The sequence below is a fragment of the Myotis myotis genome, unplaced genomic scaffold (assembly GCF_014108235.1).
Source record: "Myotis myotis isolate mMyoMyo1 unplaced genomic scaffold, mMyoMyo1.p scaffold_m19_p_3, whole genome shotgun sequence".
Lineage (NCBI taxonomy): Eukaryota > Metazoa > Chordata > Mammalia > Chiroptera > Vespertilionidae > Myotis > Myotis myotis.
The window spans coordinates 206,552,362-206,572,948 of record NW_023416335.1 but is presented as its reverse complement, the minus strand read 5'-3'; the positions used below and the strand labels follow the sequence as shown (position 1 = coordinate 206,572,948).

At 59.0% G+C, this 20,587-nt stretch overlaps 1 protein-coding gene across 3 annotated transcripts in view; it reads right to left on the bottom strand.

Moving 5' to 3' along the window:
* Positions 1-3,295: 3,295 nt before the first annotated feature.
* The window catches only part of CYTH4 (cytohesin 4), a 30,928-nt gene continuing 13,636 nt past the window's right edge, over positions 3,296-20,587 (bottom strand). For 2 of the 3 annotated variants that reach the window (XM_036299813.1, XM_036299814.1), the window contains 9 exons: positions 19,837-19,955; positions 18,462-18,542; positions 16,920-17,032; positions 15,038-15,186; positions 9,397-9,508; positions 7,726-7,802; positions 7,304-7,375; positions 6,814-6,968; positions 3,296-5,561 (listed from right to left, as the gene is read on the bottom strand). In XM_036299813.1, coding sequence (XP_036155706.1) covers positions 5,489-5,561; positions 6,814-6,968; positions 7,304-7,375; positions 7,726-7,802; positions 9,397-9,508; positions 15,038-15,186; positions 16,920-17,032; positions 18,462-18,542; positions 19,837-19,955 — 951 coding nt within the window. In that variant the 3' untranslated portion in view covers positions 3,296-5,488. The other variant, XM_036299815.1, reaches the window with a different exon arrangement.

The following is a 20,587-nucleotide window of genomic DNA, read 5'->3' as shown; positions in this document are numbered from 1 at the left end:
GGTCTCCAGGTCATCCTATGGTCCCTTCTCCTCTGCTCCTCCCAGCCCCCTCCCTGCAGGCTCCTTCCACACCCCCACGAGGAGAGAGCTCCTCGCTCCTTCCTCCGTCTGCCCTGCCTCGGGCCTCAGACTCTGAGTCATCCCTGTTTCTCCGCAGCCCAGCACCGGCCTGGAACCCTGCACCGGAAGGCAGGCAGCGGTCGTCCCCCCCCCCCCCCCCCCCAGGCCCCAGGAGCTGGCTCTTCTCCTGGAGGGAGCTGGCGCTTTGAGGCAGAGGAGGCCGCGCTGGGCTGTCTGGAAGAGCCGAATGGATGGGAATGACACTGCCAGGCGGGGAGGGGAGGCCGAGCCCGGCTCCGTGGGGATCCATCCGCTCTGGTGAATGTGGGTCCGGGGAGGGCCAGCCACTTGTCCGGGATCACACAGCAATCTGGGGCACGGCCAGGACTTCACCCAGATGTGCCTCCCTAGGAGGCTCTGCTCTTCAGCCATGCTGGGGGGCCGGGGGGGGGGGGGCACAGGCAGAAGGGCGTGGCCAGGCCGCTGCTGCCTCTGGGAGGCCAGGCCCTCAGGACACTCCGTGGGAGGCCCTTCCATCCCTGGGAAGGACCGGTTCAAGGCTGGCAGAACCCTGGTGGGAGGAGGCCTCTTTGCTTCTTTGATGCTCACACTTTGTGGACCCCTGAGGGAGCGTCTGAGTCATCACCGAGCCGGCAAACATTTAGCTCCTCTCATTGTCCCTAATAAATCAATTTCTCCAGGTCCCTCACACCTGCCGCTTGGCTGCCGGCTGCCTGGCCCCATCCCCGGCTCCTGCCAGCTCTGGGTTACCCAGTGTGCACTGGGCAGGGGTCCCGCTTGCCTTCTCAGAGCCCCCTCGCCCTCTCCTCCTCCATCCCAGGACATCCTCTGCCTCTGTTCAGCAGCCCTGTCACTGGATCCCCAGTCAGAGCTTCGTGACCAGGGGCACATGGCCTTGGAGATGCAAGGGATTGCAGCACCGTGCACACAGCCCAGCTCTTGCCAGGACCCAGCCCTCCTCAAACCTGTATCCTCTTGGGCCCCCCGAGGCTTGTTTTGGGGTCCAAAGGAATCCTGGTCTCGGTTCCTCTTGGTCCCACTGGCTGGAAGAACTAGGATTTCACTTTGCTTATCTTTAACTAGAGGCCCAGTGCTCGAAATTCATGTGGGTGGTGGGGGCGCTCAGCCCAGCCTGCACCCTCTCCAATCCGGGACCCCTCGGGGTATGTCCGACTGTCAATTTAGGCCCAATCCCCAGGATCGGGCCTAAACCGGCAGTCAGACATCCCTCTCACAATCCAGGACCACTGGTTCCTAACTGCTCACCTGCCTGCCTGCCTGATTGCCCCTAACTGGCTCCCCTGCCAGCCTGATCACCCCTAACTGCCCTCCCCACCAACCTGGTCGCCTCCAACTGCCCCCCCCCACACTGGCCTGGTTGCCCCTAATTTCCCGCCCTGCTGGCCTGGTTGCCCCCAACTCCCCCCCTTGCCAGCCTGGTTGCCCCTCACTGCCCCCACTCCCCCTGCTGGCCTGGTCGCCCCCAACTGCCCCCCCTGCTGGCCTTGTCGCCCCACTCAGCCTGTTTGGTCGTCCGTTCCATTGTTTCAGATGCGATGGCCCCTGGCTCTTTATATATAAATAGATGGGCACCTCTTCCAAGAAGCCTTCCCAGATCTCCACCCCCACATCCCCATGAATCTTTCCTCCCCCAATGGCCTCAGCCTGTTTTATATCTCCATGAAGGCATGTACACATTCTGCCTTGTAATAACAACAACAGTAATAAATAATAGCATTTATCATAACCTTGAGTAGGTGCTCAACACTGTTCTAAGTACTTTTGCATATATTTAATTGTTCCCATTTTATAGATGGGAAATCTGAGGCTCATGGAGCTGAGGAAATTTGCTTAAGACACAGGGTAGAGTTGGGCCTTGAACCCAGGGCCTCTGGGTGGCTCTCAGGACTCCCCCATGTGGCCTCTCACACTTTTGTGAAACCTCCTCATTGGCCACCCCCTCTCCCACACCTGTCAGTCCATCAGGGCAGGGGCTGTGCTGCACCTATGTCGGAGACACCCTTGCACATGGAAGTCCTGTTAAAGGTTCGTATGATGGAGGTCACCTGGCTCAATCCTCAGGGAGGAAGATCACACCTCAGGAGGGGAAGCCACAAGTTCAGGGGCCCACAGCCAGAGAGTGAGAGCTGGGCGTCCTGACTCCTAGGCTGAGCCCAGCTTGAAGGTGGGGGAGGCCGGTGCTTATCTGTGCTGTGGCTGCCTGTTGGGCTGCTTGAGCCTGAGCCTGCAGGTTCAACTAGAAAAGATTACCCTCCTCCTCTCAGCCCCCCCACCCCCACCCCCCAAGCCTGCCCAGGCCAAGGCTCTGCTCTGGCAGTCTCATGCCTGCAGGGGAGGCGGTCTGGGCCTTGGGACTGCAACCTGGGAACCTCTCATCCATGTGTGGTGGGAGCCCCCTGCTGTCCGGAGTGAGGAGTGGCGGAATGGTGGGAAGATGGGCAGAAGCTGCCCAGGGGAGGAGCAAGGGGGCCTGCGCCAGGGAGTCAAGCCCCCCTCCCCGTCCTGGATTGTGATGTGGCCCTGCCCCCTTTCCTGTCATTCCCCCAACCCCTGGCAGCACACCCCTTCCCACAGTTCTCTGTGCTTCCAGACATTTGCACCTGCTGATGCTGACTTCTCAGTTGACTTCAGTCTAACCAACCATTATTTTGCACCTACTGTGTCCTAGGCACTGAGCAGGGACCGTCTGGCCTGTGAGGCATTCACGGTCTCTCTCTGTGTGTGTGTGTGTGTGTGTGTGTGGTTTAGGAAACAGACATGAGGTGAGCTCACTGCATTCTCAGGTATGTGTGCTTTCCCCCACCTGGCTGCCCACGCTCAAGCACAACTCCTCCGAGAAGCCCCCCCAGATTGCCCCTCAGCCCAGCCCAGCCTCCACTGGCCCCTGTGCTCCCCCAGAACAGCAGAGGTTGTCCCTGCTCTTTCTCATCTGTCTCCCTGACCTGATCTGAGCTCCTTAGAGGTCAAGGGCTTTGTCTTGGTCATCTCTGCACCCCCGGCTCTGCGTGTGGAGCCTGGTACACAGCAGCTACCCAATAAGCAGGGGCCAAGTGAATGCATATGTGGGTAAGTTGATCAGTGCAGTGACTCACTGGTGGAATTTCAGAGAGGGGGCTGGGAGCCACCTGGGTACCCTACACATCTGGAGGGGGCTGCCTAGGGTGTTAGACTCCAGAAACACTAGAATGTAAGCCCCAGTCGGCAGGGATTCACCAGTGCCTGGAACAGCGCCTGGGACCCTGGAGGAATTTAATAAATGTGAGAAGTACAAGTAAAGGAAGGTCACCACCTTGAAGCTCTTCTATAACACCCCACAGGGCCATTAGAGCCAGCTGTGCTTGCATCCCTTCACAGACAGGGAGCTCATCACCTCTCTCCCCAGGCAGCAGCTCTTTCCCTTTAGACAGCACTGCCTCCGGGAAGTTCTTTCACCTTTCCCCAGCCTGGGCAGAACCAGCTCGCCCCACCCCTGCTCTGAGAGAGCCCTGTGGCACATCCGGCCTTCGGGGATGTCTGTCCAGTGTGGCAGCCTCAAGTGTCCTGAGGGTGAGGGTCCAGGCCCCTCCACAGTGCCCACTCTTCCCTGCCTGGCCCTCCTGCCCTCAGCAGGGGAGGTGATGAAGGTGAAGGGCCAGGATTGGGTCACAGAGAGAGGACAGGGCCTCACTCCTGAGGTGGATCATGACTTTATTCTCTCATCTCAGTGATTCATGCTCCTCGTGCCCAGATAGTCACTGGTTCCCCCAAAGTGAGGGGAGGCGCTGAGGACCGAGGGGACCGGAGTGGACTGAGATCACACAGCTAGCCAGCGGATGGCAGTGGCAGGAGAGGACCTCAGACCCTGTGACCCCCAGAGCAGCGCTCCTCCCATGACCCCTGACTGCCCCTTCTTGGGCCAGTGAGGTGGCAGAGGTGGAGGTCAGCTCCCAGGCTGACCCGGGGTCTGGGAAGTCCCGACATGTCCTGCAAGGCCGCCTCCCGCAGCTGCCCAGCCCAGCGCCTCCTCAGTGCCATCTCATAGCAGGCACTTGCACACTCCCAGAGATGGGGGGTCTCCCTCCACCAGGCAGCCGCCTTCCTGTCGCCGTGGAGGGGTGGCGGCGGGGAGAAGAGAGGTGGCTTCCCCTCCCCTGGGGAACCCCTGAGCTCTTGCTTGCCCACTCAGGCTGGCAGTGGGGCAGAGGCAACCCCATATGCTGCTTCCTGCAGGGAACTTCCCTCCAGGGGCTCCCCCAGGACCCGGTGAGGGGGTGAGAAGTGCCTCTGAGAAGAAGGCTGCTGGAGGGAGGAATCCTCCTCCAGGCTGGGCCTCCCTGGAGACAGAGAGCCTGTCAGTTGCTGGGGAGTTGGCTCAGCTCTCCGTGTGCTGCTTCAGAGGGTCTCGGGATGCGGCTCAGCTCTCCGTGTGCTGCTGCAGAGGGTCCCGGGATGCGGGGCCCAGCTGGGCCGCCCCTCACCAGCACGGGAACCTGCTCAGGGGTCTCGCAGGGAAGCCTGGCTGAGACTCTGCCATGAGCTTCTGTGTCACTCATCGACTTGGCCGCTGCCTCCAGGCAGCCTTCCTGGAATCCACACTCACAAGCTTTCTCTTCTTGGCTTCTTGGTTGTACCACCAGTCCTGCTCGAGTACATCTGTCTGGGATGTTCTGCGCCATTTTCTTGGGGAGTCCCGCCGGCGCCTCCCCTGAAATGGACATCCCGAGGGCGGAGCCCACTCTGCTCTAGGCTCCCCGCAGCTTCCAGTCCAGAGTCCCCTCCAGCTCAGTAAACAAGTGCAGACATCTTCAGCTGGAAGCTCCCTAGGGAGACCTGGTGCAATCCTGTCGGTCTGCCTGGAGGAAGCAGTTCGAGAGGAGGGAGGCAGCCAGGGGCTGACTGCTGGGGCCTGCACTGGGGCTGAGGCACCCCTCACCGGGTGCAATGGTGGGGAGCACAGAGACCAGAGGGGCCAAGACATCCCTCAGTTTTCCAAGAACCGGAGGAGGAGTGAGCCCTGGGCAGAAGGCACACAGTGCCCTAGGGATGGAGCTTAGGAAGCCCACAGCCCTCCTGCTGTGAGGCCTGACAGCATTTCAGAGGGCGAGGAGACATTCACAGAAAAGGAAACTGAGGCCCAGAGAGAGGACGGGGGGCTGGCTTCTCTTCGCCTGCTTCCTCAGGCCTCTCCTGGCAGCCGCTGGGTGCCGAGGGGCCTCATGGCCATTCGGGGCCTTCAGCTGTTCCCACCTACCTTCCTGAGCTCCGCCTCCCCATCCTGTCAGCTCCAAGTAACGGGGGAGGGGAGGATGTCTGCAGGCCAGGAAAGGGTGCCCTGGACTGGGAGGTGGGTCTCCAGGTACCAGTCATGGGGTTCCGGGACGCCTGGCCCAGCACCCCTCCCAGGAGCTCAGTGCTTGCTGGCTATCTTCTTCTTCCGAGCAGAGACCAGGTCGTAGAAGGGGACACGGGTGATGCTGGCCCTGGAAGGGGAACAGGTGAAAGAGTGGGGGGCTGAGCTAGCATGAAGCCGTCCTGTCTCCCAGCGCTTGTGATAGGGGCGTAGGTTTCGCAGGGAAAGGCCAGATGACCCCAACCAGGACCTGGGACCAGGCCAGGTGTGTCTGGCCTCGCTGGCCTAACTCAGAGGCCCATGATCAGAGCTGGAAAGAGGAGGCTGAGAGCTGAAAGCCTGGGGAAGTCTGCCCCCCAAATGTCCCTGCGCCCCTCTGCAGGCTCCATCAGACTCCCGGGAGGAGGTGGAAAGATCCTGGATGGAGTCAGACCTGCTTGCCGGCCTGGCTCTGTCCCTCACTGGCAGGGTGGCCCTGGGCTAGTCCCTCCCCACTCTGGGCCTCAGTTTCCTCACCTGTAAAATGGACGTGAGAATGGATTTGAACTGGCAGCCTAATAGAGCTGCTGCCAAGCTTGAGGGAAAAGACCCTTCAAGCTCCTGGGACATGGCCCCGGTCCAGACACTGGTCCTCTGTCTTCCTCTGGCCCTTGCCCACATCTCCCCATGGCTCAGAGTCAAGGTTGTTATCCTGCCCCTCACCTGGCCCTGCCTCTCCATGGCCTGTCCCTCCATTGCCCCTACACCGTAGCCTTTCTCACCTGGCCACACCCCTTCTCTATTTACCAGCCTGTGGCTTCCCAGTCCCCCCCGCCCCGCCCCCCCGAGAAATCCAAGCTCGTTGCCATGGCAGCCAAGGCCTTGCCATCCTCTGCAGCCTCATCTCTCACTGCTCAGCCCCCACAGTGCCCTGTCCCCGCACAGTCAGGCCCCACGCTGCCCAGTACCAGCCGCCAGGACTGTGCCACACACTGACCTGCTCTCTCATCTTTGCCCACACTGGTCCTCCCTCCGGGAACACCTGTCCCTCCATCTCTACCAGGTCTTCCCAGGGCCACTTAGGATCCCGCCACTAACTACAGCGCCTTCCCGAGCTCCGGCCAATGTCAGGTGCTGGGCAAAGAGCTAGACATGCGACCTCTCCTCTGCGCCTCCTGCCAGCCCCATGGAGCTGGTGCCGCACCCCCCTGTGCCCTGGTGCCTGGCACTGTGCTGGCCTAGAGAAGTGCGCACAGAGTACGGGTGGGAGGGAGTTGGATGCCAGAAGCAGGAGGGAGATTCTGGAGTTGTCCTCCTTTGCAGACAGGAAAGAAGGCCCGAAAGAAGCAGGGGCTTCTGGGAAGTGACAGGAAGCCCATCCCTAGCAGCTGGGCGTCCCTTACCGTATGGCCTCGATCCACTGGTCCCGCTCCTCGGCGCTGGAGGCCGAGATCCGGTAAGACTGATGCTTGCCCTCCACCACCTTGCCATCACCATCCGTCTTGCAGGCTTTTATCTTCTGGCCCCTGCAACTGGGGTTGTAGAGCTCCAGGCAGAACTGTGGGGGGGCAGCCAGGTGAGGGCAGGGCTGGGAGGAGAGGGGGGCTGGGCTGGACTCTCCAGGAGGTCAGAGAGGACTAGGCTCTTGGGTAAGACCCGCTTGGACAAGCAGCAGCACACACCTGGCCCCAGGCCTGCTTACTGAGAGGCAGAGGGGCAGGCGGAAGGGTCCATGGCCTCAGGAGGGAGATGGGGGCAGCTCTGAGCCCCTCCCCGCCTCCTCCCCTCCCCAAGGTGGGTGGGGTCTGGCCTAACCTGCTGGAGAACCCAGCCCAACCTCCTTCTCCTCCCACCAGCCCTTCCAGCCTCCCAGGTCCCCACTCCGACACCTACCGGTTTCTTAGGGTCGTCCACCTGCTGCACCGACAGGTTCTCAAGGGGTATGATTCCTCGAGGCTCCTTGTCCTGCAGGGGAACCAGAGGGGAGGTCACGATCAGCAACCGGAGCCTTGAGGTGTGGACAGGGGAGTGAGCTGTGGGGCTCCCTAAAACCAAGGGGAGGACCCCTGTCTTCCCAGACTCTGTCCAGCCCTGGAGGGGGAGCAGCACAGAGAGAGCCCTGGCTGGGAGTTAGGAGACCCAACTTTAATCCCTTGGCCCTTGGCCCAGCCCCTCCTCCTCTTTGTAGCTCAGTTTTCCTCATCTGTAAAATGGGTGTGGAGGTGGATCATGTGATCTCAAAGGGCCCCAGCTCTGTGAGGGGACTGCTGCGTGGGGTGCAGAGGGGGTGCGGGGCAGGGGCAGGGCGGGCTCACAGTGGTGAACTCGAAGTAGTAGAGGCAGCTGTCGGTCAGGATGAACCAGCGCCGCTTCCACGTCTTCACGCGGCCTCCTGCAAGAGGCCAACTCGGAGTCAGTCCTCCTCCTCCCCCTCTTCCTCCTCCTCCACCGCTTCCTCCTCCTCCTCCTCCTCCCCCCCCACCCCCCGGCTGCGATGCTCCCCCCGGAAGAGCAGGGCCTTGGGTGCTTCCCCCACCCCCCCGGGCCCCTAGCTCCTAGCCGGCCGCACTTCCCCCAGATCTATCCCTTCCTTTCTCAGAAATCTTAGCGGCTCCGCACCCCCAGGTTTTCCCTGAGCTGCCTGACCCAGCCTGCGAGGCTCCTCCATGATCAGACCCCGGACAGTGGCTGGCCACTCCCCGGGCTGTCCTGCCGCCCGCCCCCTCGGTCCATCCTTGGCCTGCTTCCTGCCTGGCACTGGGCTGAGCATTTCATCTTTCATTTGCCAGGCAATAGTCTAGAGCAGTGGTTCTCAACCTTCCTCATGCCGCGACCCTTTAATACAGCTCCTCATGCTGTGGTGACCCCCAACCATAAAATTATTTTCGTTGCTACTTCATAACTGTGATTTTGCTACTGTTATGAATCGTCATGTAAATATCTGATCTGCAGGATGTATTTTCATTGTTACAAATTGAACATAATTAAAGCAGAGTGATGAATCACAAAAACAATATGTAATTATATATGTGTTTTCCGATGGTCTTAGGTGACCCCTGTGAAAGGGTCGTTTGATCCCCAAAGGGGTCGCGACCCACAGGTTGAGAACCAATGTTCTAGAGGGTTTTAAATAATAATCACTTATTAATTGCACCCGTGAGGAGGAGATCGTTATTAACCCCATTTCAGAGATGAGGAGACCAAGTCTCTGCTCAAGACCCTGCTGCAGAGCTGAGATTCGAACCCCCCAGGGGCAGAGCTCCAGAGGCAAGCGCTTGGCCATTCTGCTACAGTCAAGCCTCCCAGTGATTACTCTGCCCATGTCACAGCTGTCCCGCCTGCCGCAGAAGGCCCCTGTGCCCGGCTAAGCGGTCCCTGCTGGAGGCGTCCAGGAGTGGGAGTGGGGGCCGGGGCTGGGCCCTGTGGTTCCCCTACCAGACTCTGCAGCTGCCGCCCACACCACCGCAGCACCCACCACGGCTCCTCTCTGCAGGTCTAGGCCCTCATGTTGGGGGAGGCTCCCCCGAGCCACTTCCTGTCATCCTGTTGCCCCCTCTGTCCTCAGGGACACCCCGCCCTCTGCCCACCAAGATCTGCCACTCGCTGCCTGTGGCCTCCGGCAGGTGCCCTCACTTCACGGAGCCTTAGCTTCCTCAGTGGCCCTCGGGAAGGGAGAGGAACTGGAGATGAAGGGTTTGTGGGTCTGTCAGCATTTGCCTCTCTTCCTGCTTGTCCTTCCCTCCCCCACCATCCCCTTCACTCCCAGGACAGACGGATGGAGAGATGGGGCAGGCCGACAGCTGCACCGGGAGTCAGGAGGTCTGGGACCGGCTCGACACCACCCTGAGGTTGCATGTCAACTTGTGTGTGTGTCAGCATGTGCCCCAGTGTGCATGAGTGTGTGCCTGTGTGTGTCAGCCGTGTGACCCAGTGTGCCCGAGTGTGTGCCTGCGTGTGCCCGTGTGCCTGAGTGATCTGTGCCTCACCCAGCTTGAGCAGCCAGCCCTCGCGGTCAGGGTTGAAGAAGGTGTGAGTGAGGTCATTGCCGTCGTCCTCAGGGATGGAGAAGGGCTCGCTCTTGATGCTGTCGAAGAGGTTCTGGCCCGAGAGAAGGAGGGAAAGGCCTGGCTGTAATGTCCATCCCAGGCTGGGGCCTGGCCTGGCCTGTGTGGCCTCGGGCAGGTCACTGGACCTTGGGGCAAACTCTCCTCTCCTGTAGCTCATCGTGGGTCCCTGGCCTTCTTGGGGAGACTCTCCCGGGTTCCCCCAGACCCCCTGGTTCTCCACCCCCCCACCGCCCGTGCAGAGCGAGAGGAGGTCAGCGCCTCTGATACTGTGTGGTCGCCGCATGCGTGGCCCCCACGCTATCAGTATTCCAACCTCAGCTTGCTTGCTGGCCTTGACCTTCTCAAATAGGGGAGCTCCTCCAGGGCAGGCCTGGGTGTCCCCCCTCCCCCCCGCCCAGCTTCCCCAGGGCCTGGCCTAAAGCAGGTTGGCAACTGTTTGCTGACTGAATGGATGCTGCTCCCCACCCACACCCATACCCCCACCCACACACCCCGCCTGGAATCCCAGCCAGTGGCACGGAGGCATGGTGGGACAGGAGCACTGGGCCCTCTGGGTTAAAATCCAGCCCCGTCACTCAGGGGCTGTGTGACCCTGGGCATGTCCCTCAACCTCTCTGAGCTGCTGTGTCCTTATCCAATAAATGGAGAGAACAGGCTGGCTGGCCAGGGTTCTGGGGTAGTAAAGAGACTACATAGGGTCAGAGCCCCCTCTCCAAGTCACAGGAGGTGATGAGGAGGGAGGAGTACAGCCCCCGCCTGCACTCCCTCCACCAAGTGTGTACAGGTCAGATGAGCACGTCCAAGACTGTCACCCTGTGATGGTGGTGGAGACAGGACACTCAGTGACTGGGACCTGTACACCCACCCACACGTTCACCTGTGCGTGCGTGTTTTATGCACACACACACACACACACACACACATAGAAACACACACACATAGATAGAAACACACACACACATAGGAATACCGTTGATACACACATATAAGTGCAGACAGATACACACACAGCACATAGATGCACATGCTGGGGCACAGCAGGCAAGGGCAGGGCCTCCTTGGGCAACACCCCTGCTCAGGCACAGCAGCAGGGATTTCCAGGTGCCCTGGGTGGGGGCACAGAGGAGCCCGGGGGATTGGGGCTGGTCCGGCCGAAGGAGACTCTCAAGGTGAAACGCTGACCTCGGCTGTCAAAGGCAAAGGACCTGTTCTGGGTGGGCTCTGACTGGGGGGAAGGGGTCCCAGAGAGCGATTTCCGTTCTCTGTGGAGGGCTTTCTGGCTGCCAGAGCTGCTGAAACATGGAAGGAGCAGCCTGGGAGGGGCAGGAGCGCCTGTCACTGGAGGTGCGAGTCAGGGCTCAGACCTCCCTTCGGAGTGTGGGTGTTGGCGATGGGTCATCCTTGTGCGTTTTGGACCCTCTGGGCACTTCATTTCGTAAGAGCTGCCCAGGCTTCCCAGTGTTTGGGGAAACATTCCAAGCTGTTTATTTCTGCTTCTGAAAACCAGACGCAGTGCTGGCTCTCCATCCCCAAGATAATTAAATCTTTTCCTTCTGCCGCGTTTGTGTGCGCTGCTGTTCAGATGGTTGCCTCAACATTTTAAATGAAAAAATCTAACGAGGGCTGCTTGATTCCCCCAAGTTTTAGAAATGGTGTTTGCTTAGGGAAGGTCTTTCTGACTGAGCGCGGGGCGGGAGGGGTGGGGGGGGGGGGAGGGCCCTTGCTCTGTTTGGAGCCCCTGCAGCCCCCAGAGCAGCCGGAAGGCCCGCTGCTTCTCCCAGCCATGCCCTGCCTGGCCCAGCCTGGCCCTGGGAACTCCCGGGTGGCTCATGCTGGTTAAACAAGGGCTGCAGCAGGAGGCCTTGTCAGCGAAGCTGTCAGCACAGACAAATATTTGGAAGCCGGAGGAGGCGGGCAGGGGAGCCTGCCCCACACCCCCTGGGGGCCCTGGCAGCTTCTGCGCGCAGCGTATCCGCCTGCACATTCTGCCCCCACAAGGAAAACCGCTCAGCTCCCCATGTTTCCTGTACCTTATAAACACCAGCCTCCCACCCCCCAACCGAACACCCCTGCTTCTGCCGCCACCAAACCACGGGGCCGGGCTGTCTTCTGCTGGGTGGGCACCATCAGACACTGGCATCTATCCCCTTTCCACACCCTGTGTCCCTCTGGGGACTCACCCCACCCCAAACACACTTTCTGTCTAGATTGCCCAGGGGTATTGACACCCACTGCCCCCACCCAGGCTCCAGGGCAGGGTGTGAACGGGTCCCTTCTGGCTCATCAGAGCATCTCATCCTGCTGGTCTCAGTGACTGGTTCAGGGAGGGAAGGGTGACCGAAGCCAGCCAATCAGCCTGAATTCTGGGACTTTAGTTTAAACTAAGCAAAATGGGAGCCTGGAGCTGTCAGCCATCCCGGCCACAGCCTGGGGAGGGCCCCTTTGAGAGGAAAGCTGGCATGGAGGAGGGTGATTGACAGCATGAGAGACAGGACCGATACCCAACCTCTCTGAGCACCTGGATCTAGCCACACCTGAAGCCGACAGACCCGAAGACAAATTGATCCCTGATCTTTTCTGTTACATGAGCTTAAGCTCCTCTAGCCAGGAAGCGACTGTCTGCAGGGACACACAGCCAAGTCCTCTGTCCCTAAGTCGTGCCCCTGGTCTCTGCAGAGGGAAGGGCTCTGGGATCAGACAGACATGGCTTCGAATCTGAACTCCTCACAAACTATGAAACCCCTCCCTGACCAGCTACGCCTCTTGGAGCTCAGTTTCCTCCACTGTGAACTGGGGATGGTTTCTGACAGCGGCTCAGAGTCCTCAGGTGGTCGGGAGACTTAAGGAGAACGTGGAGTCCCTGGAACGGGGCTCAGACGCTGGGCTCCACCAGTTCTGATGGAGTCACTTGGACTCCACAGTAGAAGATGCCCTGAACTGGGAGGCTGTTCCCCTGCCCGGCCTCAGTTTCTCCACTTGTAACCCTCCTCCTTCTCCTCTCACACCCTCGCTCCCTCTCTGGGCAGCGCTCTCACGGTAAGTGATTCCTCTCATTTCTCCAGCACCTGCCAGGTGCCAGGGACTTGAAGTGCATTATCTCTGCTTCTGGGAGGAGGACGTGGGATCAGTGCCATCAGCCCACTTTGTAGATGAGGAAACTGAGGCCCAGACTCAAGGTCATATAGCCATAAAGGCAGCGCTAGGACCTGATCTTCCATCCTCTGCGTCCACACCCGTGTCTTTGCCCCAAGTCTCGTAGGCACTGTGGCCCGTCCCATCACGAGGGCCAGGGAAGACCTGCTCGACCCACCCATCCCTCAACCCCACCGCGCCCCTGTCCGAGCCTTTCCCAGCTGTGCATCCTCATGGCCCGCAAGCCCTCGGGTTGGCCTCCCTTTAGGTGCTGCACCTGCAGCAGCTTAATTCCTATATCAGGCTCTTCAAAGCACTACGGGTCCTCGGCAGGGCCTGGGCTGGGATGGCTCCACGAGGAATCCTTCCGCAAAGGGGCCAACTTTGAATATCCGAAGGTGCTGAAAGCCGAGTCGTGGCTTTGCATATGAGGAAGAGGAGGCCCAGAGAGAAGGCAAGGAGACCCCCCCTTCCACCGTCCGGCCATCGACAGCAGCGACCTGCGAAAGCCTTGGATAGCAAGGACCAGGCCTGGGTGGGTCTCCGTGTGCCCCGAGAGCTTCTGGATGAATTAGCCCCTCCAACTGCACCAGGTACTTTGCTAAATACCTTCCCTTCCTACACTAATCCTGAGAGCTGGGAGCTCAGGGAGGTCAGGCCACTTACCTAACGTCATGTACCAGGACGTGGGGACCAGGACTCAGGTGTGGCCTGACCTCTCAGCTCTGCTCCGTCCCTGCCTCTCTCAGTGGCCAAGGAAGAGGATGAACCCTTCCCAGACCCCCCAGGCAGAGTCTGAGGCAAAACTGAGATAACAGACCAGCCAGCTCTGTGAGCAGAAAGTTACAAGCTCCACACAAATGCAAGGGATTGTGATCAACAACAGGCTTAAACTGAGCAAAGATCCAGGAGGGAGGTGCTGGGAAAGGCTCCCTGGGGGCTGATGCTACTCTGTGGCAAGGGGGAGCCGGGCAGGACTGGGCTGGCTGGCCATTAACTCATTAACTGCCAGACGTGTGCCCAGCTTCCTGCCGGGAGTGCCATGATGAGATGAGTCAACAGTTCTCGAGTGCCTTTTATGTTTCAGGCGTTTTACTAAGTGCCGGGGTGTTAAAATCATTATTCATTCTTCTTACCAGTGGCACAAGCCACCAATTGAGCCTGTGGTCTGTCCCTGCATGGGCTGTGCCCTTTGCATGGAAAACATTGGCTCTCAGAGCAGCTCCGTGACACAGGCGCCATCATCCCTGTTGTCTGAGGGGCTGGTGGCTGGGAGAGGGTGAGTCATTCCCAAGGTCACGCGGCAGGCAGACGGGGGAGGCGAGATCTGACCAGAGCTCCCACCACAATCAATGTTCCCTTCTGGGACTAAGAAGCGTGGGGGGCTGAGGGCCCTTCTCAGACAGGGGGGGCGCCAGCCTCATTCCGGACCCAGGCTCCCCCGGCTTCTGCAGGAGGTACATGGTGCTAAGCCGGGAGCGTGGGCTTCACACTCTCCCCCGCACCTGCCGGGCTCTGGCCTGGAGGGAACTGGGGTTCTATGGAGCTCTGGGCATGTCCACTCCGAGAAATGAACTGTCCATTCATTTGTGCTGAGCCAGGCTCTGAATCTCACGCCAGTGTTTGCAGAGCTGCTCCCGACTCCCTGTGGCCCATAGAAAACAGGCCAACTCCCGAGGCTGCCGTCCAAAGGCCTGGACGCTCTGGCCCCACCGTGCCGCCCATCACTGTCCACAGGCACCCACACCCCAGCCTGCCAATCCGGACTCCCCTCCCTTCCCCAACCAGGCCAGGCCTGGGTTCTGGCTGCTTCCTCTTTCGGAAGGGACCTTTCTCTGCTTCTCCTCGGGGGAAACTCCTGTTCAGTCTGCAAGGCCCAGTTCAAAGTCACCCCCTCTGTGGAGCCTTCTAGGGCGACACCTTTCCCTGCCCCCAGGAGAGGGAGGTAGTGTCCTCTGTGTCTCCATGGCCGTGTTCCCATGGCGAGCACAGCAGGAGTCACCCAGGGCTGTACTCCACCGGGCCTGGAGCAGGGTGGCGGGGCGGGCGCTGCTTGACGAGGAGACGGGAACCCTGGGCTCTGCTCAGCCCTTGAGCTGATGTGCAGCCTGCGGGAGACCTCAATTTCCTCCCTCCGAAGCGGGGAGAGCGTGAGGGTTTTCAGCTCTGACGCACTCAGCATCTAAGAATCTGGGATTCCAAGAAATAGACGGGCTGTGTGAGGCGCCCTTTCTGGAAGGTGTGAATGATGGATGCCAGAGTCCCTCAAAGCTTGAGGCCTGGCAGGACCTCCTGGGTGGTCTACGAACATGGGGGCCACGTGGGAGGGGGATCCCAGGACCAGCCTCTTACGGGGGTCCGTCTCCAGACAGTCGCCAACCTCGGGCTGCCCATCAGTGCCGGGGTGGGCGAGGCCATGCCCCCTTACCCGCAGCTGGTCCTCGGGCAGGTCGCTGCCGGCGTTGATGCCGCGGTTCATGGACACAAAGCGCTCGAAGGGCGGCTTGTCCCGGACGTTGGGGTTGTGGAGGCTGGTGTTGAGCATGATGATGGAGAAGGACAGGACGTAGCAGGTGTCTGCGGGTGGGGACAGCGGGTCAGAGCCTGCCCTGGCCGCTCTCCCCTCCTCTGCCCCGGCTCCTCCTAGGGACCAAGGGTCGGCCTCTCCAGGGCCCCCTCTCCTCCTGGCTTGGCATTCGAGGCCGGGCTCACCTTCCACTCCTACTGGACTCCCTGCTCCAAAGCCACTCCCGCGGCCACAGCCAGGAGGCCGGGGTGCTTCCCACCCCAGCACTTTTGCTCTTGCGGGGCCCCTGCCAGGCGTCCCCTCCCCTCCCCTCCCCTTTTCTACCCAGTCAGGTCCTCCTCAGCTCCAGCGCTCAGCCCCACCGAGCCCGCCAGCCCCTCTGCCCACGCTGTTCTCTGCCTCCCGGGTCTCGGGGAGCACTTATTGTTGGCACCGCTGTTCAGGGCTTAGTCAGTGCTGCTTGGTAATCTGGCCGCATCGGGGGGCCCCTGTTCTCGGATCCAGATGTTCACGTGCGAGGCAGCGAGGCTGCGCGCTGGGCGGAGCATTTGGGAGGGAGGTGACTGCTGCTCTGGGGTGTGTGTCCAGAGCCAGGGAAGTCCGGCTATGTCCTGCCCAGGGCCTTTGCTTGAACTAGAACTCCTGCTCAAACTGCCCTTTATCCCCTTGACCAAACTGCGGCTGGGCAAACGGCGGCTTGTGAGCCACATGCGGCTCTTTGGCCCCTTGAGTGTGGCTCTTCCACAAAATACCGACTTCTGCGCATGGGCCACGAAGTTTCAATCGCACTGTACGTGTGCGCCCGCCCGTGGTATTTTGTGGAAGAGCCACACTCAAGCGACCAAAGAGCCGCATGTGGCTCGCGAGTTGCGGTTTGCCGACCACGGCCCTTGATCTTCTGGAGAACTCTTATTCATCCTTCAAAACCCCATTCAGACCCCACTGCCTCTGGGAAGCCATCCTGGACATGCTGACTCCCCAGTCCCTGCCCTCAGACAGGTGCTGCTGCCCAGCACCCTGGGCCATGGTTTCCTGCCTCCTCCCCCGAGGAGCATGAGCGGCAGCTCTGCCCAACAAGTGCCCAATAGAGGGGCTGGCACAGGGCTGGTGCTCAGTGAGGGCTTGGAATGATCTGGGCTTCCAGGGTCTGGGTACTGGGAGAAACCAGAGGGAGTGGGGTAAGCATGGTGCTTTGGGAGGCAGATTCGTGCCTGGTGATGCTTAACCCTTTGAGTGCCAACCAATATCCTAGGAACTATGCTAAAATTGCCAAGGCATTTTTGCTGATTTTACAGCAGTTTAGGAAAAAAATTATGAATCGCAGGTAAATGAAGTTACATATTCAAAAACTTAAGGAAACCTTTACTACATTGACATATTTAGCAATATCATCATCACTAATAAAAGCAGACTTAGAACTGGACGCCATTTCGAAGCTTTGATAGTGCTCCCGGCATTTTTGGCAAAAGTCGGGAGGAGCGCGATCACGCTCCCCGGGCACTCTAGGTGTTAAGGACAGTGGTTCTCAACCTTCCTAATGCTGCGACCCTTTAATACAGTTCCTCATGTTGTGGTGACCCCCCAATTTCATTGTTACAAATTGAACATAATTAAAGCATAGTGATGAATCACAAAAACAATATGTAATTATATAGGTGTTTTCCGATGGTCTTAGGCGACCCCCGTGAAAGGGTCGTTCGACCCCCCAAGGGGTTGCGACCCTCAGGTTGAGAACCGCTGGCTTAAGGGGTCCGGAGCCCCGGGTCCCGCCCCACACGGGCACCTGTGGACTGGAAGACGCCTGGGTTGCAGAAGCAGTAGCGAGTGGCAAACGTCTCCATCATCCGGTCAATCTTCTGGGCCTCGCCCGGCAGCCGGAAGCTCCAGAGGAACTGCCTGGGGGAGGAACAGGGCTGTGGGCAGCGGGGTGGGTGGGGCTCTCGGGGGGACCCTGGCCAAGCCAGTCTGCCTCTCCCAGGCTTAGTCCATTATCCTGTAAACGGGCGAATCTGTCAGCCAAGCTCTGCAAGCACCGGGCATGCAGGAGGTTTCCAAGAAATGCCTTTTTTTTCCTTCCCCCAGAATACAGAGCTGAGCTTGTGCTGCCCTCTGCCCGTCTGAGTCCTCGCACCTTTTGTGGCCCAGTGCACCTCAGCCGGAGCGGGACTCCCTGCCTGCCCGGGTTCTGCAGCTCTCCCTGCCTGGCCATCAGGTACTGCGGTCTGACTGTGGGCCCTGGGCCAGCCCCAGGCACCCAGCATCTGCTCCACAGGCCTTGTTGAGTGAGTGAATGAGTGAGCGAATGACTACTGGAAACTAGCCCTCTCTCTCAAAGAGCATGAGTTAGAGGGAAGGCCACATTGCCTGCATAGTGGTGGCTCCTTTCTTCTCTGCCCTGAAAACTCCTATTCATCCTCTAAAGCCCAGCTCAAAGGCCCCCTTTTGGGAGCTAATTTTCCAAGATTCCCTAAACACTTACTGTGGGCCCAATTCTAAGCACGTTCTCACTTAGTTCTCACAAGTGTATGAGGTTGTACTATTATTATCCCCATTTTACAGATGCAGAAACAGGCACTGCGAGGTTTTTTGGTGACTTGCCCAAAGCCACACAGGGGGTGAGTGGCAGAACGGAGATATGAACTGGGCAGTCTGGCTCCAGAGTCTGTGCTCCTAACAGACATGCTATAATGCCGCTGTAATTGTAAAAATAAAGTAGGCGCAATAATATTCTGGTAGAAAACCAGAGGCCCGGTGCACAAATTCATGCACAGGTGGGGTCCGCTGGCCTGCCTGAGGGAGGGGCCAAAGGCGGTTGGTTGGCCGGCCCCGCCCCTGATCAGGGTGGAGGGGGGCGATCGGGGGCGGGGCTGGCCAGGGGGAGGGGCCGAGAATGGTTGGCCAGCCCCATCCGCTGGTCTAACTCCCAGTCGAGGGGACAATTTGCATATTAGTCTTTTATTATATAGGATAATACGTAATAATAATGCAATACATGCTAAGCTGTATTAATAAAATAAATAAAACAAGCACTATTCTGAAAAGTAGTGAGAATGGCAGTAATAATCGTAATAACAATTCCAGTGATTAAGTATTATTATAGTAATGTTGTAACATAGTAATACCAGCAGCAGCAGCAGAAATGAACCAGGTGCCGTTCCAGGTGGTCCAGCCAATTGTCTCAGCAGCCCCAGCTGCATGCGGCGGGCACTGCCATTCATTCATTTTGGCTCCTGACACTTTGTGCTCTTAGCCGTGTGGCTCGTGATGCCCCCAGCAGCCCCACCCTGGCTGTGCCACCATCGTGGGCAGGCCCTGGACCACTCACCTGAGGGCCTGGACGAGGTTGAGGTTGGCGAACTCGTGGCAGTCCACAAAGGCCTGGAGGACCTGCAGGTTGATGGGGTCCCTGGGGAGGGGGCAGAAGGGAAAGAGGGATGCATTGGGGAACTTTCTGGTATGAACCGCCTGGAGGGGATGGAGGTGGGGAAGGGACAGGAGGGGACAGATGTCCTCCTTCTGGGTCCAGCCTCTATCTGGCCTGCTCACATCTGTCTGACCCCACAGCACCCCCTCCCACGTGCACACCGTGCCCCCCACACCTGAACAGACCCCCCCCACGCCCACCGCTCACCAGCGCTGCTCTCACTCGGGATGCGAGCCTGGCTTTGGAAGGCTTTCCCTGAGTCAGACCCTCCCTCTGTCACTGCCCGCCTGGGACGCCACTCAAGCCACTTTGATCTCCCCCAGCCCCAGTGTCCTGATCTGTGCAACCGAGACGACTATGCCGACCCCTGTGCCTCCCTCTTCCCGGCTCTTAGACCAGGGGGTGCTGCCCTTCTTGCCACCCGCGCTCCCTGCTTGCTCAGGAGAAATGGGTCCTCTGAGGAGCCTACGAGAAGGGTGGCTGGCTCGCTGGCCCAGCTCCATCCGGGTCCCTTGCAGTCCCAGCCCCCCAACCCAGCAGCCAGAGGGGTCCTCTCAGACACTCCTCTGCCCAGAGCCTCCCGTGGACCCTTACCTTGTCACCTACTACTTGCTCCCTCCTTCCTTTGCTCTCTTCCAGTCTCGCCAGCCTGCTGTTCCTCATGCATGCTTCTGCCCCAGGGCCTTTGCACATGCTGTTCCCTCTGCCTGGAGTGCTCTTCCCCTAGATGTCTACCTTGCTCTCCCCCTTTAAGTTTCAGTCGAACATCCTGTCCATGCTAAAGTCACAGCCCTTGCCCTGTGGTCCCCAGCTTCTCTCACCTCCCGTCCCTGCTTTATTTGGATTCCAAAGAATTTATAATTTTTCTAACAGGTTTTACATATTTAGGAATCTGTCTTCCCCACTGGAATCTGTCCTTCCCGAGGGCAGGAGTTTTGTCTGTCTTGGTCACTGGTCTAAATCCGGGGCTTAGAACAGTGCCTGGCATAGGATAGATACAAACAAATGTCTACCTGTTGAAGGAAGGAAAGAAGGAAGGAAGGAAATGAGGAAGGAAGGAAGGAAGGAAGGAAGGAAGGAAGGAAGGAAGGAAGGAAGGAAGGAAGGCTTTGGCTCAGCATCTGGAGGGAAGGGACAGCCTCCTCAAGCTGCAGGAGTTATGACTTTCCTGACATAATTCACTCCCTCACTCACCTGAACATACACATCTACACTCACCTGCGTGCACACACCTGCACACTCCATTCCCTGCCTCCCTCAGGCCCCGCCCCCTTACCTCTCCCCCAAGTAGGTACCGATGGCCGTCTTGTTGAGACCCTCGCCCTTGTACAGGAACCGGGCAATGTCCTGGGCATTGGAGGTCAGCAGCTTGTGTTCAATGAGATACTGGATGCCCTGGACATGGTACACAGAGCCATGAGCAGCCAGCCTGGGAGGAGGAAGGGAGGGAGCCCCCGCGGCCCAAGCCCCGGGGCCTGGCATCTGGCATTGGCACAGCCTGTTCTGGGAAGTTGTGTCCCTCCTTAATAGAAGCTGCCTGTGTAAGGTGGTGAGTTCCCCATCACTGGAGGCATGCAAAGAGAGACGGGGTGTCTGCCAGGTTCATGCCAGATGCTCCCCAGGGTTCCCCTCAGTCTGACACGCTTTGACTATAAGCGTCAATGATTCCATTGATTTAAAATGTTAAGATTCAGTGATTCAGCCATTCCTTTTGTCCCCTAAAAGTTCACATTATTTAAAAAGGGTGTTTCCTTTGTTTTCTGGCAAGTAATCTATGTCCGTTGCATAAGAATTAGGAAAACACAAAATCAAAAGGAGAAATTGCCCAAGTCCCACCACTCAGAGGTAGGCAGTGCCACGGTGGCCTTCTCTCCCTTTCTAGATGGAAGTGGGAGCGGGTCACGCCTTCGCACCAAAACCTGCTTTTCTGATTTGACAATATCACAACGTCTCTCCACACGACTCCGGCTCTCGGAGTCCATCCTTCTCATTTTAGGCATTGGAGAGACTGCCCCCTGGTTTTCTGT